Below are 25,358 nucleotides of genomic sequence, written 5' to 3' on the forward strand. Positions count from 1 at the left end.
AGAAAAGGCAGAGGAATCAGAGATCAAATTGCCAACATCTGCTGTATCATCAAAAAAGCAAGAGAGTTCCAGAAAGACATCGGCTTTTGTTTTATTGTGGAGAAGGAAATGGCAACCCATTCCAGTACTCTTGCCTGGAGAATCCCATGGACAGAAGAGCCTGGTAGGTTACAGTCCATGGGGTTTCAAAGAGTTGGAAACGACTGAGCGTCTTCACTTTCTGCTTTATTGACTATGCCAAAGCCTTTGACTGTATGGGTCACAACAAACTGGAAAATTCTTACAGAGATGGGAATACCAGACCACTTTACCTGCCTCCTGAGAAATCTGTATGCAGGTCAAGAAGCAACCGTTGGAACTGGACGTGGAACAGCAGACTGGTTCCAAACAGGGAAAGGAGTACCTCAAAGCTGTATATTGTCACCCTGCTTATATAACTTATATGCAGAATGCTGCTGCTGCTACTGCTGCTAAGTGGCTTCAGTTGTGTCCAACTCTGTGTGACCCCTAGACAGCAGCCCACCAGGCTTCCCTGTCCCTGGGATTCTCCAGGCAAGAACACTGGAGTGGGTTGCCATTTCCTTCTCCAATGCGTGAAAGTGAAAAGTGAAAGTGAAGTCGCTCAGTCGTGTCTAACTTATAGCGACCCCATGAATTACAGCCTACCAGGCTCCTCCATCCATGGGATTATCCAGGCAAGAGTACTGGAGTGGGCTGCCATTGCCTTCTCCTATATGCAGAATATATCATGCAAATGCTGGGCTGGATGAAGCACAGGCTGGAATGAAGATTGCCAGGAGAGATATCAATAACCTCAGATATGCAGATGACACCACCCTTATGGCTGAAAGTGAAGAATTAAAAAGCCTCTTGATGAAAGTGAAACAGGAGAGTGAAAAGGTTGGTTTAAAACTCAACATTCAGAAACTTAAGATAGTGGCATCTGGTCCCATCACTTCATGGCAAATAGATGGGGAAACAATGGAAACAATGACAGACTTTATTTTTTGGGCTCCAAAATCACTGCAGATGGTGTCTGTAACCAGGAAATTAAAAGATGCTTGCTCCTTGGAAGAAAAGCTATGACCAACCTAGACACTATATAAAAAGCAGAAACATTACTTTGCCAACAAAGGTACATCTGGTCAAAGCTATGGTTTTTCCAGTAGTCGTATGCATGTGAGACTATATGGACTATACAGAAAGCTTAGAGCTGAAGAATTGATGCTTCTGAACTGTGGTGTTGGAGAAGACTCTTGAGAGTCCCTTGGACTGCAAGGAGATTCAACCAGTCCATCGTAAAGGAAATCAGTCCTGAATATTCATTGGAAGGACTGATGCTGAAGCTGAAACTCCCAATACTTGATGTGAAGTATTGATGTGAAGAACTGACTCATTTGAAAAGATCCTGATGCTGGGAAAGATTGAAGGTGGGAGGAGAAGGGGACGAGAGGATGAGATGGTTGGATAGCATAACCGACTTGATGGGCATGAGTTTGAGCAAGCTCTGGGAGTTGGTGATGGACAGGGAAGCCTGGCATGCTGCAGTCCATGGGGTCTCAAAGAGTGAGAGAACTGAACTGAACTGCTGAAGCAAAATGAATTTAATATGCAGTGTATGTTACAGTATATAGGTCAAATGAGAATGTGACAAACAAGAGGTTCATAATTCTATGACATGCAAAGGAATCCCAAAACATGCACACGTTTTCAAGGTGCGAAATGTCTATTAAACTAATTGCTCCTTTAAAAAAAGATACTTTGAGTGAATTATATCTCAATAAAGATGTCAAAAAAGGTAACCATTTTTAGTATGTGAAATTTACTTGAAAGAATTGGTCTTTAAGAGTATTTTAAGCCCCCAAATATCGATGCAGTACAAAAACTAATATTTCAAAGGAAATTTCCTAAACTAGCTGATTTGAATCACATGAAATTGAATCTGGTTCAAAAAGCTATCGAATTGCTTGGAGACTCATTTTTAGTGTGTGATTAATAAAATGATTCCCACTTAGGATTTGCAAATATTAAATACTATGACTAAAATAATGAATTCCTTAATTTTTTCTGTAAACCAATTAGGGAAAAAGAGCTTTATTTGTTTGGGGAAAAAAGGGAGCAGAAGTTCTTGCTTAATATAACATCAATGATTTTCAAGGTCCAATTAAAATCCACTTTCTCTGGAAAATTGCCTCTCTGACCACTGTTGTCCTTACTAATAATAAAAATCCTAATTTCCATTTACTGAACACTTACTGTGTTCCTACGGATAGGTTAAGTGGTTCGCAAACCCAATAAAATTTAATTTTGTCTACACTATGAGGTAAGTGTTATTAACTCTGTTTAACAAATAAGGAGACTAAGACAGGTAAGTTAAGAAACTTGACCAGGTCACACGTTCAGGTCAGGTTCCAGGCTGGAACTGTCTGGTTATAAATCTTAATAACTACACCATACAAAATCCTTCCGTGTACCTTGTTCATTCTGTGAATGCTACAAGTGAGCAAAGAATGATAAATCAGTATAATCAGTCTTTTCTCAGTGTATTCCCAAACAAGAGGTGACAAGCTAAAACTCTACTCTGACAGGAGATCCAAACTAGTTCTCTTTAATAAGAATAACAGCATTCTGAGGTATAATTATACCAATTTGTATAATGAAAGGAATTACTTTTCTGAGAAGAATGATATGATATGATACATTTAATGTGTATCATATGATACATTTAAAGTGTATCACGCTGCTGCTGCTGCTAAGTTGCTTCAGTCGTGTCCGACTCTGTGCGACCTCATAGACGGCAGCCCACCAGGCTTCCCCGTCCCTGGGATTCTCCTGGCAAGAACACTGGAGTGGGTTGCCATTTCCTTCTCCAATGCATGAAAGTGAAAAGTGAAAGTGAAGTCACTCAGTCGTGTCCGACTCCTAGCGACCCCATGGACTGCAGCCCACCAGGCTCCTCTGTCCATGGGATTTTCCAGGCAAGAGTACTTTATGATACCCTTAATACTAAGAGCTGACTAGAATATTGAGAAAAGAGTTGAAGACTGAATAGCTCAAATCACTGAATAGCTGGAAATGCTCTTGATCCACTGTGATCACAGCTTCCATTGATTGCAGATTCTTATATCTCATTCCTTCACTTATTCAAGAGTTATCTATGAGCACCTACTATGTGCTAGCTGCTGTTTTAGGCATCGAACATATTATCAGAGAACATAAAAATCCCTGCCCTTAAGAAAGAAAAAACAGCAACAACAGCATCAACAAAGACAATCTCTGACCTCATGGAATTTCCATTTCAGTGGGGAGAGCCAAAAAGAAACATATGTCAGATGATGCTGGTGATATGAATAGGGTTAGAGGCAGAGGAATGAAGCCTGGTGTTTAAACAGGGGGTTAAGGAAAGCATCTCTGATATATCTGCATTTAAGTAGAGATTGAATGAAGTGAGACAGTTGGAAAGGAAACCATGTGAATTATCTGAGGGAAGAGAAAGCTAGGTGAAGAGCGAGCACGTGCAAAAAAAAGCCCTGAGCTTGGTGTGCTCTAGCAGAGCAAAAAGGCCAGCAGGGCTGGAAGGGGAGGGAGAGTGGGTGATAGGTGAGGGCAGAGAGGAAGTCGGGGCTTGTGTCAGTGACAGACTTTGTGGCTTTTCTCTGAAGGAGGCAGACCAGTTAGGAGGCATGTGTAATTATCCAGGTGAGAAATGATGGGGTTGATAGCTGTGGAGAGGATGAGAAATGGCTGAACACTGACTATATTTTGAAAGTCAATTTGAAAGAATTTACTGACGGCCTGGAACATAAGATGTGAGAGGCTGGGGGTGAGGAATGAGAAATCTTTGTGTTAGAAGGCTAGATAAGTAACTTTGGAGAGAAAAACGTCCCCCTCAGGCCTCGTTCTTGTGTGAACAGATCATTTGACCTTGAAGGTTAAGTCAGCAGGAGTCACTAAAATCTGACTGCTAAGAATAGGGAGAGATGAGTGGTGACCCTTCTACCAAGCTGGTTCTTGTTTGGGAGGAGCTGCCAAGCTAAACAGTGGTTGTGGGAAAAGAACAAGTGCCCTTTCTAATGAACTATTTCTAGTTTGTCAAGGAAAGGAAGGGAATCTGAAGTTGCAAGAGCAGATTTTGATCAAATCTCAAGAAGTTGCTGGACTGTGAGTCTATTGTAGGATCCAAACTTAGGTTCTCCCTATTTTTTTTTTTCTTTCTATTTCTCTCTCTTTTCCCTTCATCCTCCACTCCGTCCTTGGCTCAACTTCTTTTTTTAAAATTTTTATTGGCCATATAGTTGATTTACAATGTTGTGTTAGTTTCAGGTGTACAATAAAGTGTATCCGTTATACAGGTACATGTATTCGCTCTTCTTTATAGATTCTTTTCCCGTATAGAGTATTGAGTAGAGTTCCCTGTGCTATACAGTAGGTTCTTGTCAGTTACCTTTTTAATACATAGTCGTATGTATGTGTCAGTGCCAATCTCCCAACACCCTCCCCCCATCCATCCACTGTGTGCGTGGGTGTGTGAGAGTGAAAGTCGCTCGGTTGTGTCTGACTCTTTGCAGCCCCATGGACTCTACAGTCCATGGAATTCTCCAGGCCAGAATACTGGAGTGGGTAACCTTTCCCTTCTCCGGAGATCTTTCCCTGGATCCATCCCCTGAAAGGATCCATCCCCTATCCCGTGGTAACCTTAAGTTTGTTGTCTTCATCTGGGATTCTACTTCTGTTTTGTAAATACGTTCATATAAACCCTTTAAATTGAATTAGCTGCCTCCTAGATTTGGCATTTCTAACAAGTTCTTAGGTGATGCTCCAAAAGAACTATTGCTTCTGGTACCAAAGGGCAGGGCGTGCAAAGCAAAGGGCCCTTGACCTCCACCTCCTGAGAGGTGAGGAGGAAGGTTCCAGCTTCAGAGGTGTCCGGTCACCAGGGAAACTGTCCTCTGACCCCAAGGTGAAAATAAGAAGCCAGCGAAGAGAAGAAAAGTCCTTCCAGACCCGACATCCCCTCGAGCTCACCCGTGGAGCGAGGGCGGGAAGACAGCTCCGGGCCGGCCCACAGATCCTCAGAGGGCGCGGACCCGGAGGAGGCGCCCCGGCAGGCCGCGCCTCTCGGAGGAAGTTTGCCCTTTAATTGCACAGCCCAGATCGCCGTCGCACCAACTTCCAGGAGCTGGCAGCGGGCGCCGACGGGAGTGTCCGTCTCTCCCGCCCGGGCAGCCGCGGCGCTCCGCATCCTCCGGCACCGTCACCATGGGCGGCTCGGCCTCCAGCCAGCTGGACGAGAGCAAGTGCACCTACATCCGAGGTACGCCCGCCGGGGGTTTCCCGGGAGCGCGACGGGTCCGCCCGGAGCCTGGGGCCAGGCTGGGCGCCCGGGCACAGGTCCGGGAGCGGGTAACCCGCGCGGTACCTGCCGCGCTCCCGCCCTCCACGGCCGGCTCAAGAGCTGCGGGCGCGGGGATGACCCGGGCGCACAGCCCCTCCCCAGCCAGGGGGGTCCCCCCGCCGGAGGCAGCTCGCCGGAGCGCCCTGGTCGGGGTGGGATGCGCGGGTCCAGGGCGCATAGGCTCGGGATGCTTCCGACGCGCCGCCGGACAGTTGGGAAACGCAGGTGCCGGCTGCGGAGAGGGGGACCACCCCCAGCCCCCCGCCCTCCCCCCCGTTTCCTCCGCTCTGTGGTTTTCCGTGTCTGTTCTGCACACCCCAACCCCCGTCCCCCGCGCAGCAACACCTCGCCCCCCTGTACCTGGCATGGCACACAGTTCTGAGCCCTTTCTGAACTTGCCGAAAAGAGAACTGGGGGGATATCCCTCGCTTCTAGAGATTTCCCTGGGGATTCCCGGCCTCTTGTGCTGAATTCCCCTCCTGGTGATATTGGCCAGGTTTTGCAAAACGCAGCGTCGGCCACAGCTTCCCTTGAACTTCATAATGTCACTTGCGGGATGGTTTCATCAGAGGCAGCAAGGCCAGTGTCATTCCTCTCCCAGGTTGTTCCCTTCGCGGAGGGGACGCGAGGGGCCGGGGGGCAGGCAGGCAAAAGAGGAACACGCGTGTTGTGTAACAGTGGCTGAAGTTGTAGACGGAGAGAAACTCACTTGAGCGACTTTCAGGGAAACAGTGATACATTAGAGTGTGAGGCAGAAGAAAACAAAACCCAAACTGAGCTGAAACTGCAGGAAATCATGACTCTCTATCTCCTGGGTGAAATTGGCCTCTTTCTCTTCCCTCCCCCACAAATCTTGCCAACAACCACTACCTAACAGTTGGTTAGCTCGTGAATTTGTGTTTTCTGGCTTTAGAAATACCTGCTAAACTAGTATTATACTCTAGGCTTTATCCTAATTCTGTTTAAAAAAAAATTAAGTTCTTTCTGATACCTCTTTCTGGCCCCTGAACCATTTCCTAAGAGGAAAGGATTTAGTTAGTGTGCTTATTCCGTATTTCCTTGCAGTTACCACAACGTTGAAAACCACTTAAAACGGATATCAAATCAGGGCACGTGAGAGCAACTTAATTGATTTTCCAGACTTCTGCTCTGCTGATCACCAACAGCCCATACTGTCAGGGAGCAAAATTTGGTCAAGTATTCCTTTGCTGTTTATTTAACATGTGGGAAAAGATGGATGATTTATTTATATTAGAAAACAAAGCTAAACTAAGTGTGCCTTAGTCTTACAAATTTGGCTACAGGCTTATTGTCGATATCAGTGTGTAGGGGACTGGAAGAACAATGTAATAGAACATTGTGAGAAGGGGCTTGCATTTAGTTATTAGCAAAATAGGTTTATGGCATTTATTTTATAAAACCGTATTTCATTGAAAAGCTTAGAAACACATAAAGTTGTAGCATGGCCATCTACAGTAATCGTTGGAAGTCCAGCCATATGAGGGGTTAACTTGCTTGAAGACTTCATGGTTACCACAGTTATTGCTGCTGATGTACTCATATGATAAGAAAATGTGTTACCTTTTTCATTCTGAAATCAAATTATTACACATACAAAAATATGAGATAACTAGTGCACAGGAAGGGTTGGTAATAAATGTGTTCTGAATGCATTAAAACTATAACAGATTGTGTGACAGTCATTATATCCTCTAGTCTTGTTCTCTTATGTCTCCTCATTATTTGTTTGGGAGGGCACTTTCAAAATATGTAGGGGTGGAGGCAAGAAAAGAGTTAAAGTTAGAATACCTCCAGAGAAAATGAGAAGTCTCCTCATTTGAGAATACTGGTCTTGCCAAAAAGAGAAAACAGCACTGGAAAAATGCATGGTGTTGTGAATTGTTAGTGCATGACCAAAAGAAGGTCATGAGGCTGTGATTTCCTGACAGTTTTTAAGCCCCAGATCCCTGAAAAAAAACCATAACCCTGTCTTCACTGCTTTGCCCATCCTTCAGCCCATAAATATTCTCAGGCTTTTATTTAATCGTAAGCAGAACAATTGAAAATATGACGGTAAAGTTTAAACACAATTTTATGACCTGTTTCTCATAAAGTAGCTGCCAGTGAAATGGTATGGATTTGAAAGCTCCTGTAGCTGAGACAATAACTTGTCTTCAAGCTTAATAAACTTTGCCAACATGGAGGACAACTAGTCAATATATTTGCAGTGAATTTTGTTAACTTAATCTTGTACGTGTTGAGAGCAGCTGTATTTTAGTAGGCTGATGATTCTGAATCAGCACTGGCTTTTCGGCCAATCATTTAACAGCTGCCATCTGGTTCGTGTGCCTCAAAACTTTGTGTTAATAGTGATCTCTGTCACACGGATATTTCAAAAGTAATTTCTTTCTTAGGATTTAGTCAATCTCTAGGTAGTGATGTCAGAAGTGTTAAAGGTATTACTTTGTCTCTAAAGATGTTAGTTTTGAAAATCACTGACTGGCTCATGTTTCTTAAGGACAGAATACATTTTGAGGATAGGGTCTAAAAGTCTTTGAGTAACGTCCCTTGATAAAATGATGCAATTCATAAATAATACTAAGATCAGTTTGTAATCACATGGGTGGTGTCATCTGTTAGCCTTCAGAAATGCTTTTTAGTAGTGACCTAAAAGGATTTTTCTTTAAGGAAAAAGAAAGCTCATATAATGCAGGCATCAGTGGTCATTTTAGGGCACTTTTTTCTTTTTCTGACTTGTTTTCTTTTCCTTTCAAGCTTTTAGTATGCCTAGAAGTGAACTACAGCTCCAAAAACAGTGTTTTCCTGTTAAGGCAATAATTTTGTTTCCTTAAAAAAAGTGCCGTTGAATTGTTAATGGATCAAAAGAAAACAAACTTGAAAACTCTCCCACATATGTCCCGTGGAGGGCCAGAAAAGCACTGGAAATTCAGTGCTGTAGCTGAGAATTGACGGCTACGTGGGTTCTTGGTGGGGGTGGGAGAATACTGGAGGACACTTCCAGGCCTGGCAGCAGCAGTCAGGAAAACTGCTTTTCCTAGACTTACTATTGCATCGTCAGCCACACTGAACCTGTAAAGTGGCTTCTTCTGAAACGCTCATAAGGGATCTGATGCTTATAAAGTAAGAAGCAAGTTTCAACTTAAAAACAACATGTATTTCTCTCAGGGAAATTTTCTCCTATTTATACCATAAGGGCTAACTCAGCTGAAATGGGAAATTCATGCTGATTGTAGTGTCTGGAGTAAAAAGTCTGCCTAGACCAGGTGCATGGACACTAGGAAGTTTGTGGTCTACGCAACCTAGATGTGTAGTTATTAGTCTACACACTGCTTTTTCTTCACTTGTAATTTGTTGGTAGGAGATGGGTATGAGAACTGGTCTGATTTTAGAGATAAGTTTATCTCTAGTAATAGTACAGCTGACCCTTGAACAACATGAAGGTTAAGGGTGCAGACCCTCTGTGCTGTTGAAAATCTGCATATAACTTATGCTGCTGCTGCTAAGTCGCTTAAGTCGTGTCCGACTCTGTGCGAACTGCAGCCTTCCAGGCTCCTCCATCCATGGGATTTTCCAGGCAAGAGTACTGGAGTGGGGTGCCATTGCCTTCTCCAGCGTATAACTTATAGTAGGTCCTTAATAACTGCGGTTCCTCACTGAGCATGGGTCCACATCCCTAGATTCAGTCAACTGTGGATTGTGTGGTGCTATAGTATTTACTATTGAAAAAGATAAGTGGACCCACAGAGTTCAAACCTGTGTTGTTCAAAGGTCAACTGTATGGAACTTTAGGATACAGACTGTGGTAGACACTGTTAGATGCCACCCCAACATCCTTTCCCCATTCCTCTTTAATAACAGAGCCCCAATTTTGTTAGGGTACTGAACCTCTGTGCAGCCCTCTGTTTCAGAGAGGTTAGCCCCACTTATGGCTTCTGAGAGGTGGGTGCTGATGGGTCCCTGCCTATCATGGTGGTGTCTTCTTATCAGTGACTGCAGTTGACCCTTGAACAACATGGGTTTGAACTCATGGGTAAGATATGTTTTCCATAGTAAATGCTACAGTACTACATGATTCACAGTTGGTTGAATCTGAACATGTGGAACCAGAGATATGGAGGAACTGCTGTTACCAAGGAATGCATATATGCAGGGCCAACTGTGTGGAGGGTGGGTACCACTCACACCCATCCCCCCGACCACCATGATGTTCAAGGGTCAGCTGTGTACAAAGCATGGGATTGTGATGAAATCTGGCCACTGAGATTTGAAGGGAACTTTGCCAGCTGCTTCTAAGAAAATTTTCTTCCCTTTTCAAAAGGGGACAGAGGGAAGAGATACATCCTTCCTCCTCTTCTTTTGGATTTTGTTGCATCTGAAATATGATGCCTAGAACTGCTGTTTTTGTCTTGAGGAGCAGGAAGGGAGCTAGCTTAAGACAGAGGCGACACATGGAGCTGTGCCAGGCCGAGGCAGCCTCAGAGAGGAGAAGTTGGAGCCCAACAAACCTCACTGACTGCCTGCCCTACTTTTGGGTACTTCTTGTTATGAGAGATACAAGTTGGGCTGGTAGAGACTGCTAGTTATCCCCTAATATAATACTCTCTTGCTTTTTAAAATGATGGAAGCTCCAAGTATTAGCTGGCCACATGAACTCCTAGAATAAAGACACCTAGTAGGAGTCTCCTTTGCAACTAGATAGGGTCGTGTAGCTGAGTTCTGGCTAATGGGATGTAGATAGAAGTGTTGTATGTCATCTCCAGAAAGTGATCTTAAAAGTAAAGGGTGTGCCTTTCTTTCTGTTGTCCTCCATACTGCTGGCTAGATTGTGAACACAACTGGAGAAGCCATCTTGGACTATGGGGTGTTCTTTAAGAAGGAATTCATGCAAAATGAAGTGGACAAAAGGAGCCCAGGTCCTGAGGATTTCATGTAGTAGAACTTCCATACCAGCCTTGGACTACTTACCTCTGGACCGTAATAAGGAAGAGAGAAACTTCTGTTTTACTTAAGCCAGTGTTCCCTGTGCCATTACTGTTACTCACAGTCAAACTCTAACTAATGTAACTGTTTTCTGTTATGGCCCAAAGCATATTAGCCAGTACACTAAGTGTAGCGCTTTCCTAGATCCCCTGTAAGAAAAATTAATCCGAATAAAGTAGGAAGTGGGTAAGAATTATTGCATAAGTATTTGTCTCAGTCCTAATTTGTAGAAATGAATGAGTTCGCCTAAGAAGTGAGGAATTGCAGTGCCTCAGGTGGAAATAGCAGGGATGGGAGAAAAGAAGAAGATCCAGTATAAATAATGCAAAAATGTATATTGATTATATACATCTAAATTATATCTTAATTTTAAAAATACCAGTCTACTAATGAGGTGACTGAACTGAATGAAGCTAGCAGGAGTTTTGCATTAGGAAAACTATTGCAGATTGGGAATTTCTGGTGGCAACTATTACTTTCTGCTACCTTTAGTCTTTGTGAATGGAAATCAAGACTTTAAGAATTTAATGTGAATTGAGTTTCCTAATCTAATAAATCTCATTAAAAATAAGGACACTTGGCTCAGACAAACCAACATTTTCTCCTGTACTTGTGGAAGAAAGAGTGGTCTTCCCTCTTGAGTCCCAGTTCATGCTTTGAGGAATTCATAGAGTCAGATGCTAAATCAAGATCTGGTCTTGATGAAACACATTTTTCTCCTGTGGACATTTGCTACGAGAGAACCACTTCCTCAAGAGTGCTTTAGTAATAGAAATTCCTAGAATGACGATAATGATTTTAAAATTTTATTTATTTATTTTTTATAATAGTAACTCCTACGATGCCCATAGTGATTTTCATTTATTTATCTTGCTGTGAACTATTGAACTGATTGTGGTTGTACTCTGTTATTCTTTGGGGTTATTATCTGAACTGGATTCCCAGATAAGAAGTGCAATAGCAGGAGCGCGATTTGTGACAGTAGTTTCTAATTCAATCAAAGTAAATGGACTGTGAACGTTTTACAAAACATGTGCTGTATGACAGTGAATTTTGATCCCTTAACCAGAAATTTTATTTTCTTTTCTTTTGTCAGTGAAGCTAGCTAACACCATTTTAAGAAAAAAGATACCTACAACAATTTGCCTTGTGAAATGGAAAATGAAGTCAGAGGTGAGGATAATAATGAAAAGGAAGACAAGAGAACAAAAGAGCACAATTCATCTGCTACAATCTGTTTTAAAGCACTTTAGTAAAATGTGACACGAGGGCTAAAATTCTAACAGTTCCAAACTAAAACACACACACACACACACACACACACACACAATCCCAAATGTAATACACATTTTCTCCTTTGAAGCTGGAAAACTCATTTTAAAAAGAGACCAGCAAGTTGCTGCCAGTAAGAAAATGCAAGCCAGTTTATAAAAGTGCCTCTTTTTTTTGTACTATATGTTTTTTCTCACAGGAGTGAAGAAAAGATTTATATATGAAAGAAATTAATTCGGTTTTACAAATCGCAAGATCTAAGATCCAAAGAAGTTTATATTTCTCTGCTTGATGTGTTTGGATGTTGCTGTGGATAGATTAGAATAAATCAAAAGTTTTAAACTAGAAGCCTTGAGTGCTTTTAAAAAAGTCCATAGTCTAAAAATAAATAAATAAAAAGTCCACAGTCCAAAGGAATTTTGGAAGAGGAATAAAGGTCTCTATGCCAAACCATGGGGATTTTTTTTCTTTTTCTTAAAACCATTTTAATTTAAAAATAAAACATAGGCTCCAAAACCATGTAAACAAATGCATAGCTTAGAGCATCATTACAAGGTGAATATCCTGTAGCCATCACCCAGGTTAAGAAATGGAAAGAGCTTCAGTAGGCATCCCAGAAGCCTCCCCTCTGTAATCTCAAAAAAAACCCAAAAAAACAAAAAAACAAAAAACTACTCCCAGAGATTGTTGTTCAGCCCTAAAGATACTGGTCTCGCCAACAGGGTCCTGAATTTTAAAACGCTAGGTCAGTATGTAAAATAGATAGCTAGTGGGAAGCTGGTGTATAACACAGGGAGCCCAGCCTGGTGCTCTGTGACGACCTAGAGGGATAGGACGGGGTGGGGAGGAGGGAGGCTCAAGAGTGAGGGAATATATGTGTATAGTTATGACTGATTCATGTTGTTGTACAGCAGAAACCAACACAACGTGACTCTGTACAGCAATTATCTTCAAATTAAAAAGAAAAATGAAGTCATTCCCCATGGTCAGATTCTCCATCCTAATTACAGCTGCCTCATGGATTGACAGCTGACTGTTGACAGCACAGTTCCTTCAACAGAAGAAAAATCAAGATTGATTTTTGAGGAGGGTAGACAAAATTGTTTTATTATTATTATTATTTTTTATGTTACTCATCTGAGAGACAAATGAAAATAATAGATCTCGTGATTGAAAATACTATTTAAAAGTTTCCAAATTGTGGAACAGAGAATTATTCTCCTTTATGGTCTAAGGATATATTCTGCCCCTAGTGCCAAATAAAATTGAACAGAACTAGCTAGTTTTTCTTTACTAAAAAAATAAAGTACTAGGTCAGAGTTTGCATGAAAGCAAAGACAAGAGCTTATTATGGCTTAGCCTTGGAACAGCACAGTATTACTCTGCCATATTCTATTGGTTAAAGCAAATCTCAGGGCCAGTTCAGATGTAAGAGGAAGGAACTCCACAAAGTCATGAATACCATGAGTTGTGATTCCTTAGGGGCTGCCAATATAACAAACGACCATACTAGGCATCCTAGATTGTATAGTAATGACTTCCTGACATTTCCTATGGTTTTATCACCCAACAATGTATTTTTAAACACTATAGTTTAGTCTTGCCCATTACAAAAATCTGTCTTTAATCTACAGGTTTCCCTTACGTCTCTAATTTTTACTTGCAAATAATGTATTGACAGATCTGGACTATTGGACATGTACTTTTCCCACAGTCTGGAAATTGTTCATGGTGCCGTTCCACACATTTCTCCTATATTTTCTGCAGATTGACAGAGGGATATTGAGATGTGATCAGGTTGAGAATTAATACTTTTGTCAAGGCTATAGGTGGTGCTGTGTTCTTCATTTGGAGGCGCCTAACATTTGGTTGTCTCTTTTGGTGATGTTAGCAGACTCAGCTGGTAAAGAATCTGCCTGCAGTGCAGGAGACCCTGGTTCGATTCTTGGGTCAGGAAGATCTGCTGGAGAAGGGAAAGGCTACCCACTCCGGTGTTCTTGGACTTCCCTTCTGGTTCAGTGGGTAAAGAATCTACCCGCAATGCGGGAGACCTGTGTTTGATCCCTGGGTTGGGAAGATCCCCTGGAGAAGGGAAAGGCTACCCCCTGCAGTATTCTGGCCTGGAGAATTCCATGGACTGTATAGTCCATGGGGTTGAACACAACTAAGTCACTTTCATTTTCACTTGGCAGTTATTGATGCTCATTGCTGAGACCCATTGATATCTCTGGAATCAAAGAATGGTGATATTCTAATTATGTCATTTTGTTTTCATTTATTAGATTGACCAACTTTATGTAGTGCTACTTTCCTTATTTACTATTTGGTGACCTCAAATGATAGTTCACATAGGAAAGGCAGAATAAAAAACTTTACCATTTCATTTTATTTAACAGTTTTCAAAATAATTTTAGGTTTCCTATCGTCCTCTGAAGATTATTAATTAATTTAAAAAATATTATTAACTCATGAGCTTGTTGTAATTCTTATGCTTACTAAAAATTCTTATCCTTATTGAAAATTCCCATCATGGACAATGAAAGCCTTTTCAAGTTGGCTCCTGAGTCCTTTTGAAATTACCCTCCTAGTGTTTGATAGCTTTCTTCTGGTAGGTCAAAATGTCCTTGGTTCATCATGTATATTTCCTACCCCATACTTGCAATAAGCAATGTCTAAAAGAATCCCTGATTTCTCTTAGTGGAAAGTGGTATTTAAGAAGACAGTTGGGCCTAGGGAGGCCAGCTGGGTTACCCGTTGCTTCTGGACCATTTTAATAGAACAATGAAAAAAACTTTGTATGTCCTACATTATATTTTTGTCTCCTTTTTCTTGGTTCTCAAAGTCACAATAGATAATGGAATTAAATACCTTCAAATTCTGCATTATCCCACTTAATACATGCAACTGTATGAAACAATAATGTGACTATTACCACCATCAATTATTGCAGAAAACTGTTGAACAAATGTTTTAAGAATTCATAGGGAGGCACAAGAGGGAGGTGATAGATGTATAATTACGGCTGATTTGCATTGTGTATGGCAGAAATCAATACAACATTGTAAAGCAATTTTTCTCCAATTAAAAAATAAATTGAAAAGAAGAATTAGTAAGTTTTATACATGCCATCACAATTCTCCAATTTTATTTTATGATTTTGCTGTGTCAGAACATATAACCATTACATTATATTCTTTTTTTCTTATTTACTTCTTGTTTTCCAAGTAAATGTTACTTAATTCATCACTCCTTATGCTGATGTCTCTTTGGTATTTGAAGCTCATTATCTAGTAGATTTCTCAAGTAGAGCTCACTGGAATGTAAAGAAGCATGAAGATAGGAATAATTTAGTGGCTCTGTGATATCATCAAAAGTCAGCTTATTTTTGTCTTTCTGCTCTCTGTGGGTTAGCACTCCTACTGTTGAAAGATGACTAGAGTAGCGAGAGATACCACATTCTTAAGTAAAGCAATGTCCCAGAGGCAGAGAATAGGACTATCTATTCTTTTAGTCTCTTTATAAGAGCAAACTTTCTCCAGCTTCTCATAGCAGACTTCCCTTGACATGTGACCCACTGATCAGAATTGGGTCACACATTCTTTCCTAAGCCATCACTAGCAATAGTATGGAATTATCATGATTTTGTTAGACTGATCCAGAATCACCCCTGGCTTCGGCCAGGCCCTGTCTTCTCTGAAGCCCGTGGCTATCACGACACCTGAACAAAATCAGGCTCACTTGGCAAGGAAGAAGCATGAATGGCTATTATGTGGTAAGTAAGCAACATTACAAGTTTTTATAAATGTTATGAATGGAATAGAAAGTGTAGTGAGATTGGAAAACTGATGGTAGGGCAAGGAGATGAGATACTCTGAAGATACAGTGCTCAGCAGGATAAGGAAGAATATTTTAAGCATAGAAAACAGTGTATAGAAAGGGAAGGAGAAAAAGAAACTTGAGCAAACTGAAGAAAGAGTGGCAGGGGTGGAGTGTAGTGAGCAAGTGAGAGAGTGTTTGGTGGAGGGATCCTCATTACCAACCAACATTTTAATAAAATGTGTTTGCTAGTTTTTTAATACCTATCACCGACTTTCACCTTCATGAGAGCAAGGTCTTTGTTTTGAGAGATCAGTGTCTGATACATGGTTTGTTACCAATAAATATTTGCTTAATAAATGAATGAAAGGAGAAAAAAATTTAAGCTATAGTGAATATCCTAAAAAATAAGAGAAGTATCGAGTTTGGAAAACAAGTTCAGGTTGCAAGACAATGCAAGAAATGATGATAGTAGAATAAGAAAAATCTTTGGAAATTAAAAATCTAATGATCAAGAAATTTAGAAATCCAGTTGTTGCTTTGGAAAACGAAGTTGAGAAAGTCTTGTAAAAATAGAGCAAAAAGATCAAAAGATAGGAAATAGAAGAGGCAATGTTAAAAAATATTTAAAAATTAAAGAGTCAATTCAAAAATTTCAATATCTGACTCTGAAGTTCTCGGAAATAGAGAACAAAGAAAATGAAGAGAAAATTAGCAGAGAAGTAATATAAGATCATTTTCTAGAAGAGACGATCACGTGTATCTGATTTTATAGAGTCAAACAGTTCCTGGAGGTTATCCAGAGCTAGAAATAGTTTACATCCCCATCATCCCAAATAGAAGGACATTAGAAAAACAACAACAGCAACAAAATATAAGAGAAAGATCTTGTAATACATAGAGCATTGTGTGGAGTCCTCAGTAGTGTGTGTGTGTGTGTGTGTGTGTGTTAGTCGCTTAGTCGTGTCCGACTTTCTGTGACCCCCATGAACTATAGCCCACCAGGATCCTCTGCCCATGGGAATTCTCCAGGCAAGAATACTGGAGTGGGTTGCCATTTCCTTCTCCAAGTCGTAAGTAGTAGTGAACAGAAATTAACTTTAAACTCTAACACTGGTCTGAACCTGCTCTAATAAAAAAAAATGTGAAAGCAAACCTCAAAAGGATCAAACTGATCCTATGTAACTTAACTGCATGCCCGAACAAAGTCCAATATTCCTTATAGGAATACAGTAAAATATATATTCAACAATGTAAAATTCATAATACCCAGCATCTGATAAAAAAATTACCAGGCAAATGAAAAAACAGGAAAAGATCATAACTCAAAGGGGAAAAAAATTATCAATAGAAACAGATTTAGGAATTACAGACATGATGAAATCAGCAGACAATGGTGTTAAGACAGTTTTTTATAAATATGTTCCATGTGCTAAAGTAGAGGAAAATATGAACACAATGAGGAGAGAAATGGAACACAGAAATAATTCTTGTCTCCAGGTCTCTAGGAAAGAGCAATATGAATACTGCGTTTTTGGGTCTGTTGGAACAGCAGTTGGAGAATGTAGTTGTACTACCTGCTACCAACATTCTCAGTAGGTTTGGGAGAGGAGTGGAGCAGATCTTCATGAAGAATTGCTGAGATGGGGCTGGTCTGGGGCCAGGACAGATGAGCAGGATTGACTGAGAAATGAAAGGAAACTGTGGATGTTCTTTCAAAAAGGCCATAGTTAGTGCTGTCTTGTGCCATTACCTTGGGGGATCACACCGGACAACTGACAGTTTCAAGGATTAGCTTAAGAATTCAGAAGTTTTCCCAATTTGGATTGAAGATGCTTGTTTTTAAAATTATTTCCTATGCAGGTCATGCTGAGTGAGTTAGATAGGTATGTCTGAATGATTTGTCTGTGCTCAGTTGCTTCATTTGTGTCCGAATCTTTGCAACTCCACGACTGTAGCCTCTGTCCATGGGATTCTCCAGGCAAGAATGCTGGAGTGGGTTGCCATTGCCTCCTCCAGGGGATCTTCCCAACCCAGGGATCGAATCTGCATCTCCTGTGTCTCCTGCCTTGCAAGTGGATTCTTTTACTGCTGAGCCACCGGGGAAGCCTGAATAATGGTCTAAACAAAACAGACATAGTTAGAATAAAGGTAAATTTCACTCACAACGTTAATAATATTGTGCAATATCTGGAGTAAGTGATCACACTAGTCAATCCTAAAGGAAATTGGTCCTTAATATTCATTGGAAGGACTGATACTGAAGCTGAAGCTTCAATACTTTGGCCACCTGATGAGAAGAACTGACTCTTGGAAAAGATCCTGATGCTGGGAAAGATTGAAGGCAGGAGAAGGGGACAGAGGATGAGATGGTTGGATGACATCACCAACTTAATGGACATGAGTTTGAGCAAGTTTCGGGAGTTGGTGATGGACAGGGAAGCCTGATGTGCTACAGTCCACGGGGTCACAAAGAGTGGGACACGATTGAGGGACTGAATTGAATATCTGGAGTATAAATATTTCCAACTGTTTCATTGTAAAGAGGGATTAAATTAGTCATTAATTGAAATGTACTCGGTGGTAAAGAATCTGTCTGCCAATGTAGGAGATGCAGGTTTGATCCCTAGCTCAGGAAGATCCCTTGGAGAAGGACATGGCAACCCACTCCAGTAATTTTGCCTGGGAGATCCCATGGACAGAGGAGCCTGGCGGGCTACAGTCTATGGAGATGCAAAGAGCTGGACATGACTGAGCGACTAACCAACAACAACAATTTAGATTTAAAGCAGCTAAGAATTTTGGAGCATAAATAAGACCTGTGCATTCAATTGGGATATCAATTCTTAACTAAAAATGATAACTCCTGGCCTGAGGAGTGATAATAATGATAACAGCAACATTAAACACTAATGTGTATTGAGTGTCTACTCTTTGACAGGCAAGTGAATTTCTCAGAGAATAAGCATCAGAATATCAAATGTTCTTCTAGAAACTGCAGTCCTGGTCCACATAGCTTTTTCTTGTCCACATAGCTCCTTTCTGATGAAAAGGAGCATGAGCTTGAACAGTGAGTTATTCACTTTATTTATTTATGGTTTTATTTTTATTTAGTTGTTTATTTTTGATTGTGCTGGGTCTTCATTGCTGTGCAGACTTTTCTCTGATTGTGGTGATAGGGGGCTACTCTCTGGTTATGGTGCAAGGGCTTCTCATTGTGGTGGCTTCTCCTGTTGCAGAGCTCAGGCTCTAGGACTCTTGGGCTTCAGCAGTTGTAGTACTTAGGCTCAGTAGTTAATGCCTCCCAGGCTCTAGAGCACAGGCTCAGTGATCGTGGCACACGGGCTTAGTTACTCTTCAGCAAGTGGGATCTTCCTGGACCAGGGATTGAACCCGTGTCTCCTTCACTGGCAGGTGGCTTCTACCACTGAGCCACCAAGGAAGCCCAACTTATTTATTTTAAAATGAGATCGAAACATTTACTAAACTCTTGATTCCATAGCTTAATTCTAAATGATTTGACTATATTTTGAAGTGAATATTTTCAGTAGATGAGATTTTACGTAGCTTAATCCAGAAAGTAAAATCTGTCTGCATGTTAGCAGACATAATAGGGAATTTATAAATAAGCGAAAGCAGCATAGTAGGTCACTTTAACTTTAATAAAATGGTCCCTTTAAACAGCTTCTTCATTATAAAATAAAATATATTTGGAAAATAAGACAAAAAAGACTCATAAAAGAAGATTTTAAATTAGAAAAACAAGCATGATAATCTCCTGAGGATTTGCGGAGTCTGAGGCTGGATTCTCTGTGCGTTTTGGGTCTGATAACTGGCTGAGCTCCGTTCCTCGGGTGTAAAATGGGGACAGCAGTAATGCTCAGTGAAATAAAAGGAGTTCAGACACGAAGTTCATGTAATTCTGGGATTTCCCTGTCCAACTGTCAATTTGTTTTAACTATCAGAAACAGTATCAGGCTTTCCCAGAGTAAATAATTGGCTTCCAGACACTGCTGAATAATACCTATCTCACACATTTGTTCTGTAGACTAATTAATGTTTCAGAGTGTTTAAACACAATGCCTCTACAGAAGCAATGGCATTATAATTTGTTGGGACACTCTAGTATTGTAATTAGTACTAATTAGATTCTTTTCAACAGCTTGTGGAATGTACAAATTGCTGCACCTAAGGTATTCTGCTTTATTTATTCATTATGAAAAAGTCAGACACGATGGTTTAAATAGGAGCCTTCCAGCAATTATTCTCAAGATTCTGCATACATCCTTCCCCTCCAGCCAGGGGATGTCAATAGCAAGACACCTTTCTAGGAACTGTTAGGGGGAGAGCAGTTCCAACGACAGGCCAGGAGTCAGTTCACACTGGCTCAAGCCCAAGTCCAGGCAACCCTTCTAATTCAGAGTTCAGTGCCATTGTATTGGTAGTTGAAAATCAGCCATGGTAGGTCTTTTTTTTTGTTTTTTTTTGAGACTCAGTTTACCAGCACATCATTGCCAGTGCCTGTCTCTTCAGTGCATGGAATCTGGTTGCAGTTGTAACCAACTGGCATTGGCCTGAAGCCACATTTCAATGTACACTACAGTGGGCTAATTGCTGAGTTCTCCTCACATATCAGTGACTTGACATGATAATGATTTATTTCTCACTCATTACACAATCCAATATGATTCAGTGTGGGATAGAGAAGGGTGTTAGGGTCATTCAAGGACCCAGACTCTCTCCCTTTAGTGTGTTGCCCATGGAGTCTTTTGGCAGTCTGTTGAAATCTGTGGACCTCCTTCTCATAGTAACATTTTTAAATTTAAAAAAAAATACATAGGCTTACAAGAGAAACCAATTTTATTGAAACACAGATACCAAAATATATTAAAAACCTGTGACATAATAATATATGTGTCTCTTTATTAATGCATTCAATGATAAGGTCCCGAGGAGGGTCTGATAACCACTGTCACATTGATGAAGTGCTATTGTATGATGTGCAGTTAATGAAATGCGCCGGGAAGAATGTGTGATCTCTGGCGAGGGTGAGGTCACAAGCTCTGTTAAATTCTACTGTGGTTTGCCTACATTCATAATTGAAGGAAATGATGAATTCGTGTTGGAAGTTAATAAAAGTAAAGATGTTATTTCCCCCCATTCCACTTTTGGACTCCCTGAATTCTGTCCGAAGATCCCATAAAGATCCATAGACCCCAGATTAGGAACCCCTGATCTAGTGACTTCTCTATTCTTATGACCACAGAGACCTTAACTAAACACACTGCGTATGTCTGTATATAAAAGAGACGGTGTTGAATTAGGGGCAAACATTTTATTGACTAGGCCTGGAGGTGGCATACATCATTTCTGTCCAACCCCTGAATTTCCACGTGACACAGCTTCCTTCTGTATCCTTCCATTTGTCAGTTACCATAAAAACTCCTATCACTTTGTTGATCATCCCTTCCCTAACATCTCCTCAATATGTTGACCCTAAGGTTTTAATGAATAGTTTTTCTCCTTTAAATGTAATCTCACTTTGAAGGTAAGCTATATCTTTAGGTAAGAAAAATTCAAGCCCTCTAAACTTGATTATTGACTACTTGAAATACCTCTAATCCAAATAAAGATATGATGCAAGTATAAAATATGTATCAAGTTTTGAAGATTTAGTAGAAAAAGGAAAGAATGTAAAATATCTCATTAATATTATTTAATAGCAATTACACATTGAAGTGATATGATTTTGATCCTGTTGGATTAAATACATATGTAAATAAAACACATTCAGTTCAGTTCAGTCGCTCAGTCATGTCCGACTTTGCAACCCCATGAATTGCAGCACGCTAGGCCTCCCTGTCCATCACCAACTCCTGGAGTCCACTCAGACTCATGTCCATCGAGTCAGTGATGCCATCCAGCCATCTCATCCTCTGTCGTCCCCTTCTCCTCCTGCCCCCAATCCCTCCCAGCATCAGAGTCTTTTCCAATGAGTCAACTCTTCTCATGAGGTGGCCAAAGTACTGGAGTTTCAGCTTTAGCATCATTCCTTCTAAAAGAACACCCAGGACTGATCTCCACATTACGTACAAATAAAACAAAATTAGTTCAATCTGTTTAAAAATTTTGATGTGCTTCCAGGAAACTTTAAATTACGTTTGAGGTTCATGTCTGTGGCTCATATAATTCTTTTAGGCACCTGCTCTTGAGTAAAGACTGGTGGAAGATTCATAGAGCTGCAAGGGACCTTAGAGATAAACATCTAATCCAGTCACCTCATTGCGATCTGAGAGACTGAGTTGCTCCTGTTTGTATAGCTAGCAGTGACAGATATAGGACTGGAACTCAGGTCTCCACACTCCTGGTACAGAGCTATTTTCATCAAGTCCATGGTATTTCTATCAAACCTAACCAAACCCCAAATCTCTAAGCTTTAAATTTCAAGACCATACCAGAAAACACTCTAATTCAGACTTATACATAAAATCCTGAAAATGGTAAGTTTTCCCTTTGAATCTGATGTATTATTCAGCCTCAGGTTCAAAACTTAAGTACAACTTCCTCCTGCTACTGAAGAATCACAGACATAGGTGGGCAGACAGAATGGCTGGTGCGTGACTTCATCGTTCATGAACTCAGATAAAAGAGGCCGTGAAATCGTTCCTCCCCCTGTACTTCTCTCTCTTGAATGTTTAAGCTTATAAAGAAATGCTACACTCTTGTATCTTCTGGATTTTATCTTAAAGAAATGGAAACATGTGGAACCCTAATACTTAACATGATTACCCCTTTCTCCCAGCCAGGAGGAGCACAGTGGAAACAATGAAAAGAACTAAATGGTGGGCTTCGTTTTCTTCTCTCCCATTTTCTCTTCTTGGCTCCTGCTATGGACCCTAGAGCCACATTTAAGAGGATGTCTGGAATCTTTACTGACTTTTTCATTCCAGAATATTCCTTCCCATGAATTTCTTTCCCTCCTCCAACTCACTCTCCCTCCTCCAACTCACTCTCCCTCTATCATACACCAAGTTTCATAGGATCACATTTGGGCTATTGTGTATTTAAATAATATTTAAGATAAAAGGTTAGACAAAAAGCCCTTATCTTACATGATGTATTGCCAATACATCATTTTTCCCCCTTTAGGAATTTTAAATAATGTAAATGCTTCTTTTTAAAAAAAAAAAAAATTGTTTATATTGGCTGCTCTGGGTCTTCATTGCTGCGTGAACTTTCTCTAGCTGTGGTGTCCAGGCTTTTCTTCATGGTGGCTTCTCTTGTGTAGCATGGGCTCTAGGTGCAGGGTTTCAGTACCTGTGGCTTACGGACTTAGTTGCTCTGTGGCATGTGGGATCTTCCTGGACCAGGGATCAAACCCAAGTCCCTGCATTAGAAGGTGGATTCTTTACCATTGAACCACTGGGCAAGTCCTGTAAATGCTTCTTGAAGCATATAATTTGCTGTTGCAGTTGAAATAACATAGTTGCCTTACTCAACACTCTTTGGAAAGTGTTATATGTCACCTAGACTCTGGGATGTCCCATTTTCTCTGAAGTTACGTTTTTCTGCATTTTCAGTAGTCTCTAGAATTCTAAGTTCCAGAAGAGCCATAAAGAATGCCGCCTCTTGACCCATGACAACTCTGTGACCCATTTACCAGCACGTCTCCTGTTTTGGCATTTCTTCTCTTCAGTATTGTTCTTCGGCCCTTCCATGAGAAACGCTTGAGGCGTACCATAACTACTTTGCTTATTTCACATCATTACAATTATTGACATCAATGGATGTCTGAAAAGGAGATCACAAACATTAGTGTCTCTTTATGGTTTTCATGAAAATATTTGATGCCTTGACATCTGTTGAGGACTAAACTCATCACTTCTTTAAGGATTTTTTTTTCAATTTTGCATTGTGAATTAAAAGGAGAAATATGTATATATATTGCAAATGAGTGTAAGATGTTTGAGTTTGTAATAAAACACTTCAGAATGATATTTATAATATGTATCTGTCCTATTTTCAGGAAAGTGGACAAAATGAATCTACAGAGCAGATAAATCCTTTTAAAACTTTCAACATACATGTTACCTCTGCAGCTTTCTTGATTCAACAGAACATTGGCTCTGTAGGTTGACTGCTCAAGTTCAGGTACTGACCCGTGACTTGCTAGCTGTGCAAGCTTTTAAAGTTCTCTAACATCGCAAGGAGTCAGACACAACCGAGCGTGCAGGCACACAACCTCCGCTGACCCTCGTTTCTTCAGCTGTAAAATGGGGACCATAGTACTGCCTCAGATGGTGGTTGTAAGGATTTCCTGTACTAATCCTTGTGAAGTACTTAACCTTGCTAGGGACTTGGACTCTCAACTGTTAGCTGTTCATCCATGCACAATAGTTTTATTTATTCTAAAACCAAAGTAAAAGATTTTAGATAAATTGTACATTATATAAAGTCCTTTCCCTTTTTAAAAAAAATTATAAATTTATTTATTTTAATTGGAGGCTAATTACTTTACAATATTGTAGTTGTTTTGCCATGCATTGACATGAATCCGCCACGGGCGTACATGTGTTCCCCATCCTGAACCCCCCTCCCACCCCTTTCTCTTAAAATTCTTAGTCAGTTGGTTTGAACCAGAACTGAACTGATATACATTTTCTACTGTTCATGGAGTTGAGACTACAGCATGTTCCAAACTTGGTAGAGAGCATGGACTTTAGGGATAAGTGCATGACGCTCAGCACAGAAAAACTCGCTTAAGCGAGCCCTGGTTCTAACACTTACCATCTGACTTTGGCCTTGTCTTTAGGCCTCAGTTTTCTTATTAGTGAAACAAGTCATTTAATTGATTGTCTCTCTATAGAACCTTACTTAGGATGAACTTATAAAATGTCATGGGACAGATCTATTTTTTATGGTGAGGCATTCATTATGTATCTTTCCTTTTAGTCATCAAATAAAATGTACCCTGCTTCATGAGTTTAGATGGATGAAACAAACTAAACTGCTCTTGAGGGACTGTATTTATTTAATTAAACTTAGAAGAATATTTTTATTAACTTTGACTTTTTAATATGTTGTTTTCTCTGTATACTTTTCCTGAGTACTTACATAAAGTGAAATGAACAGACTTTAAGGGTGTAGTTTGATGAGTTTTTGCTTAGACTTCTTTGAAAACATAACTCATCAAAATGGGCATTTCCAGCATCTCAGAGAGAACACCCTGTTATATACAATGCCTTTATATCTCTAAGGTTATTACTGTTTTGAGAATAATAAGCTCAGAATCATGTTGGCTAGTTTCTCTGATTCATGTAATCAACAGTGGAGTCTTACAGACTCTTCTCAGATAAGGTCTCTTCCAAATATCTCTTCTTTTCCATTCTCCCTGCCATCTTCCCAATTAGAGCCTTATTGGCTTATACCTAGAACATTTTCACAGACTTTCTTCCTCCTTGAGGGACTTTATCATGGAAGTATTGGTGGAAAAATAAACCGAATAAATAGTAAGATGGCATGTGGTAATGAGTATTTTGAAGAAACAGAGAGCAGAAAAGAGGAGATTGTGATGAGGGCTGCTACTTCAGATAAGGGGTCAGGGAAGCCCTCTATGACATTTGCATGAAGTGCTATAGATTGGGATACAGGAAGGTCTAGGGGTGGGTACATCCTGGGCAGGGGAAGAGCAAGTTTGATAGCTCTGAATTTGGAAAGGAGCTTATCCTTTCTTAGGAACAGTAGGAAAGCCAGTGTGGTTAGAGAGGAAAGAGCAATGGAAGGTGGGGCAGAGAGGTAGGGAGGGCCATATCACAGAGGGACTTAGAGGCTCTGCTAAGGATTTGAGCTTTTACTTTGAAAGAAAAGAGAAACC

The 25,358-nt window shown here is 40.5% G+C and overlaps 1 protein-coding gene across 1 annotated transcript in view; it reads left to right on the forward strand.

The window, feature by feature from the left end:
• The first annotated feature begins 5,164 nt into the window (after positions 1-5,164).
• NIBAN1 (niban apoptosis regulator 1) overlaps positions 5,165-25,358 on the forward strand; it is a 183,889-nt gene continuing 163,695 nt past the window's right edge. Inside the window, exon 1 of the mRNA XM_086343407.1 lies at positions 5,165-5,314. Within this exon, the coding sequence (XP_086199533.1) occupies positions 5,260-5,314 (55 nt within the window). The 5' untranslated portion in view covers positions 5,165-5,259. The remainder of the gene's footprint in view (positions 5,315-25,358) is intronic.

This window comes from Bos grunniens, chromosome 16 (genome assembly GCF_055505025.1).
Source record: "Bos grunniens cultivar Pamir isolate PY7600 chromosome 16, Bosgru_T2T1.0, whole genome shotgun sequence".
Classification (NCBI taxonomy): domain Eukaryota; kingdom Metazoa; phylum Chordata; class Mammalia; order Artiodactyla; family Bovidae; genus Bos; species Bos grunniens.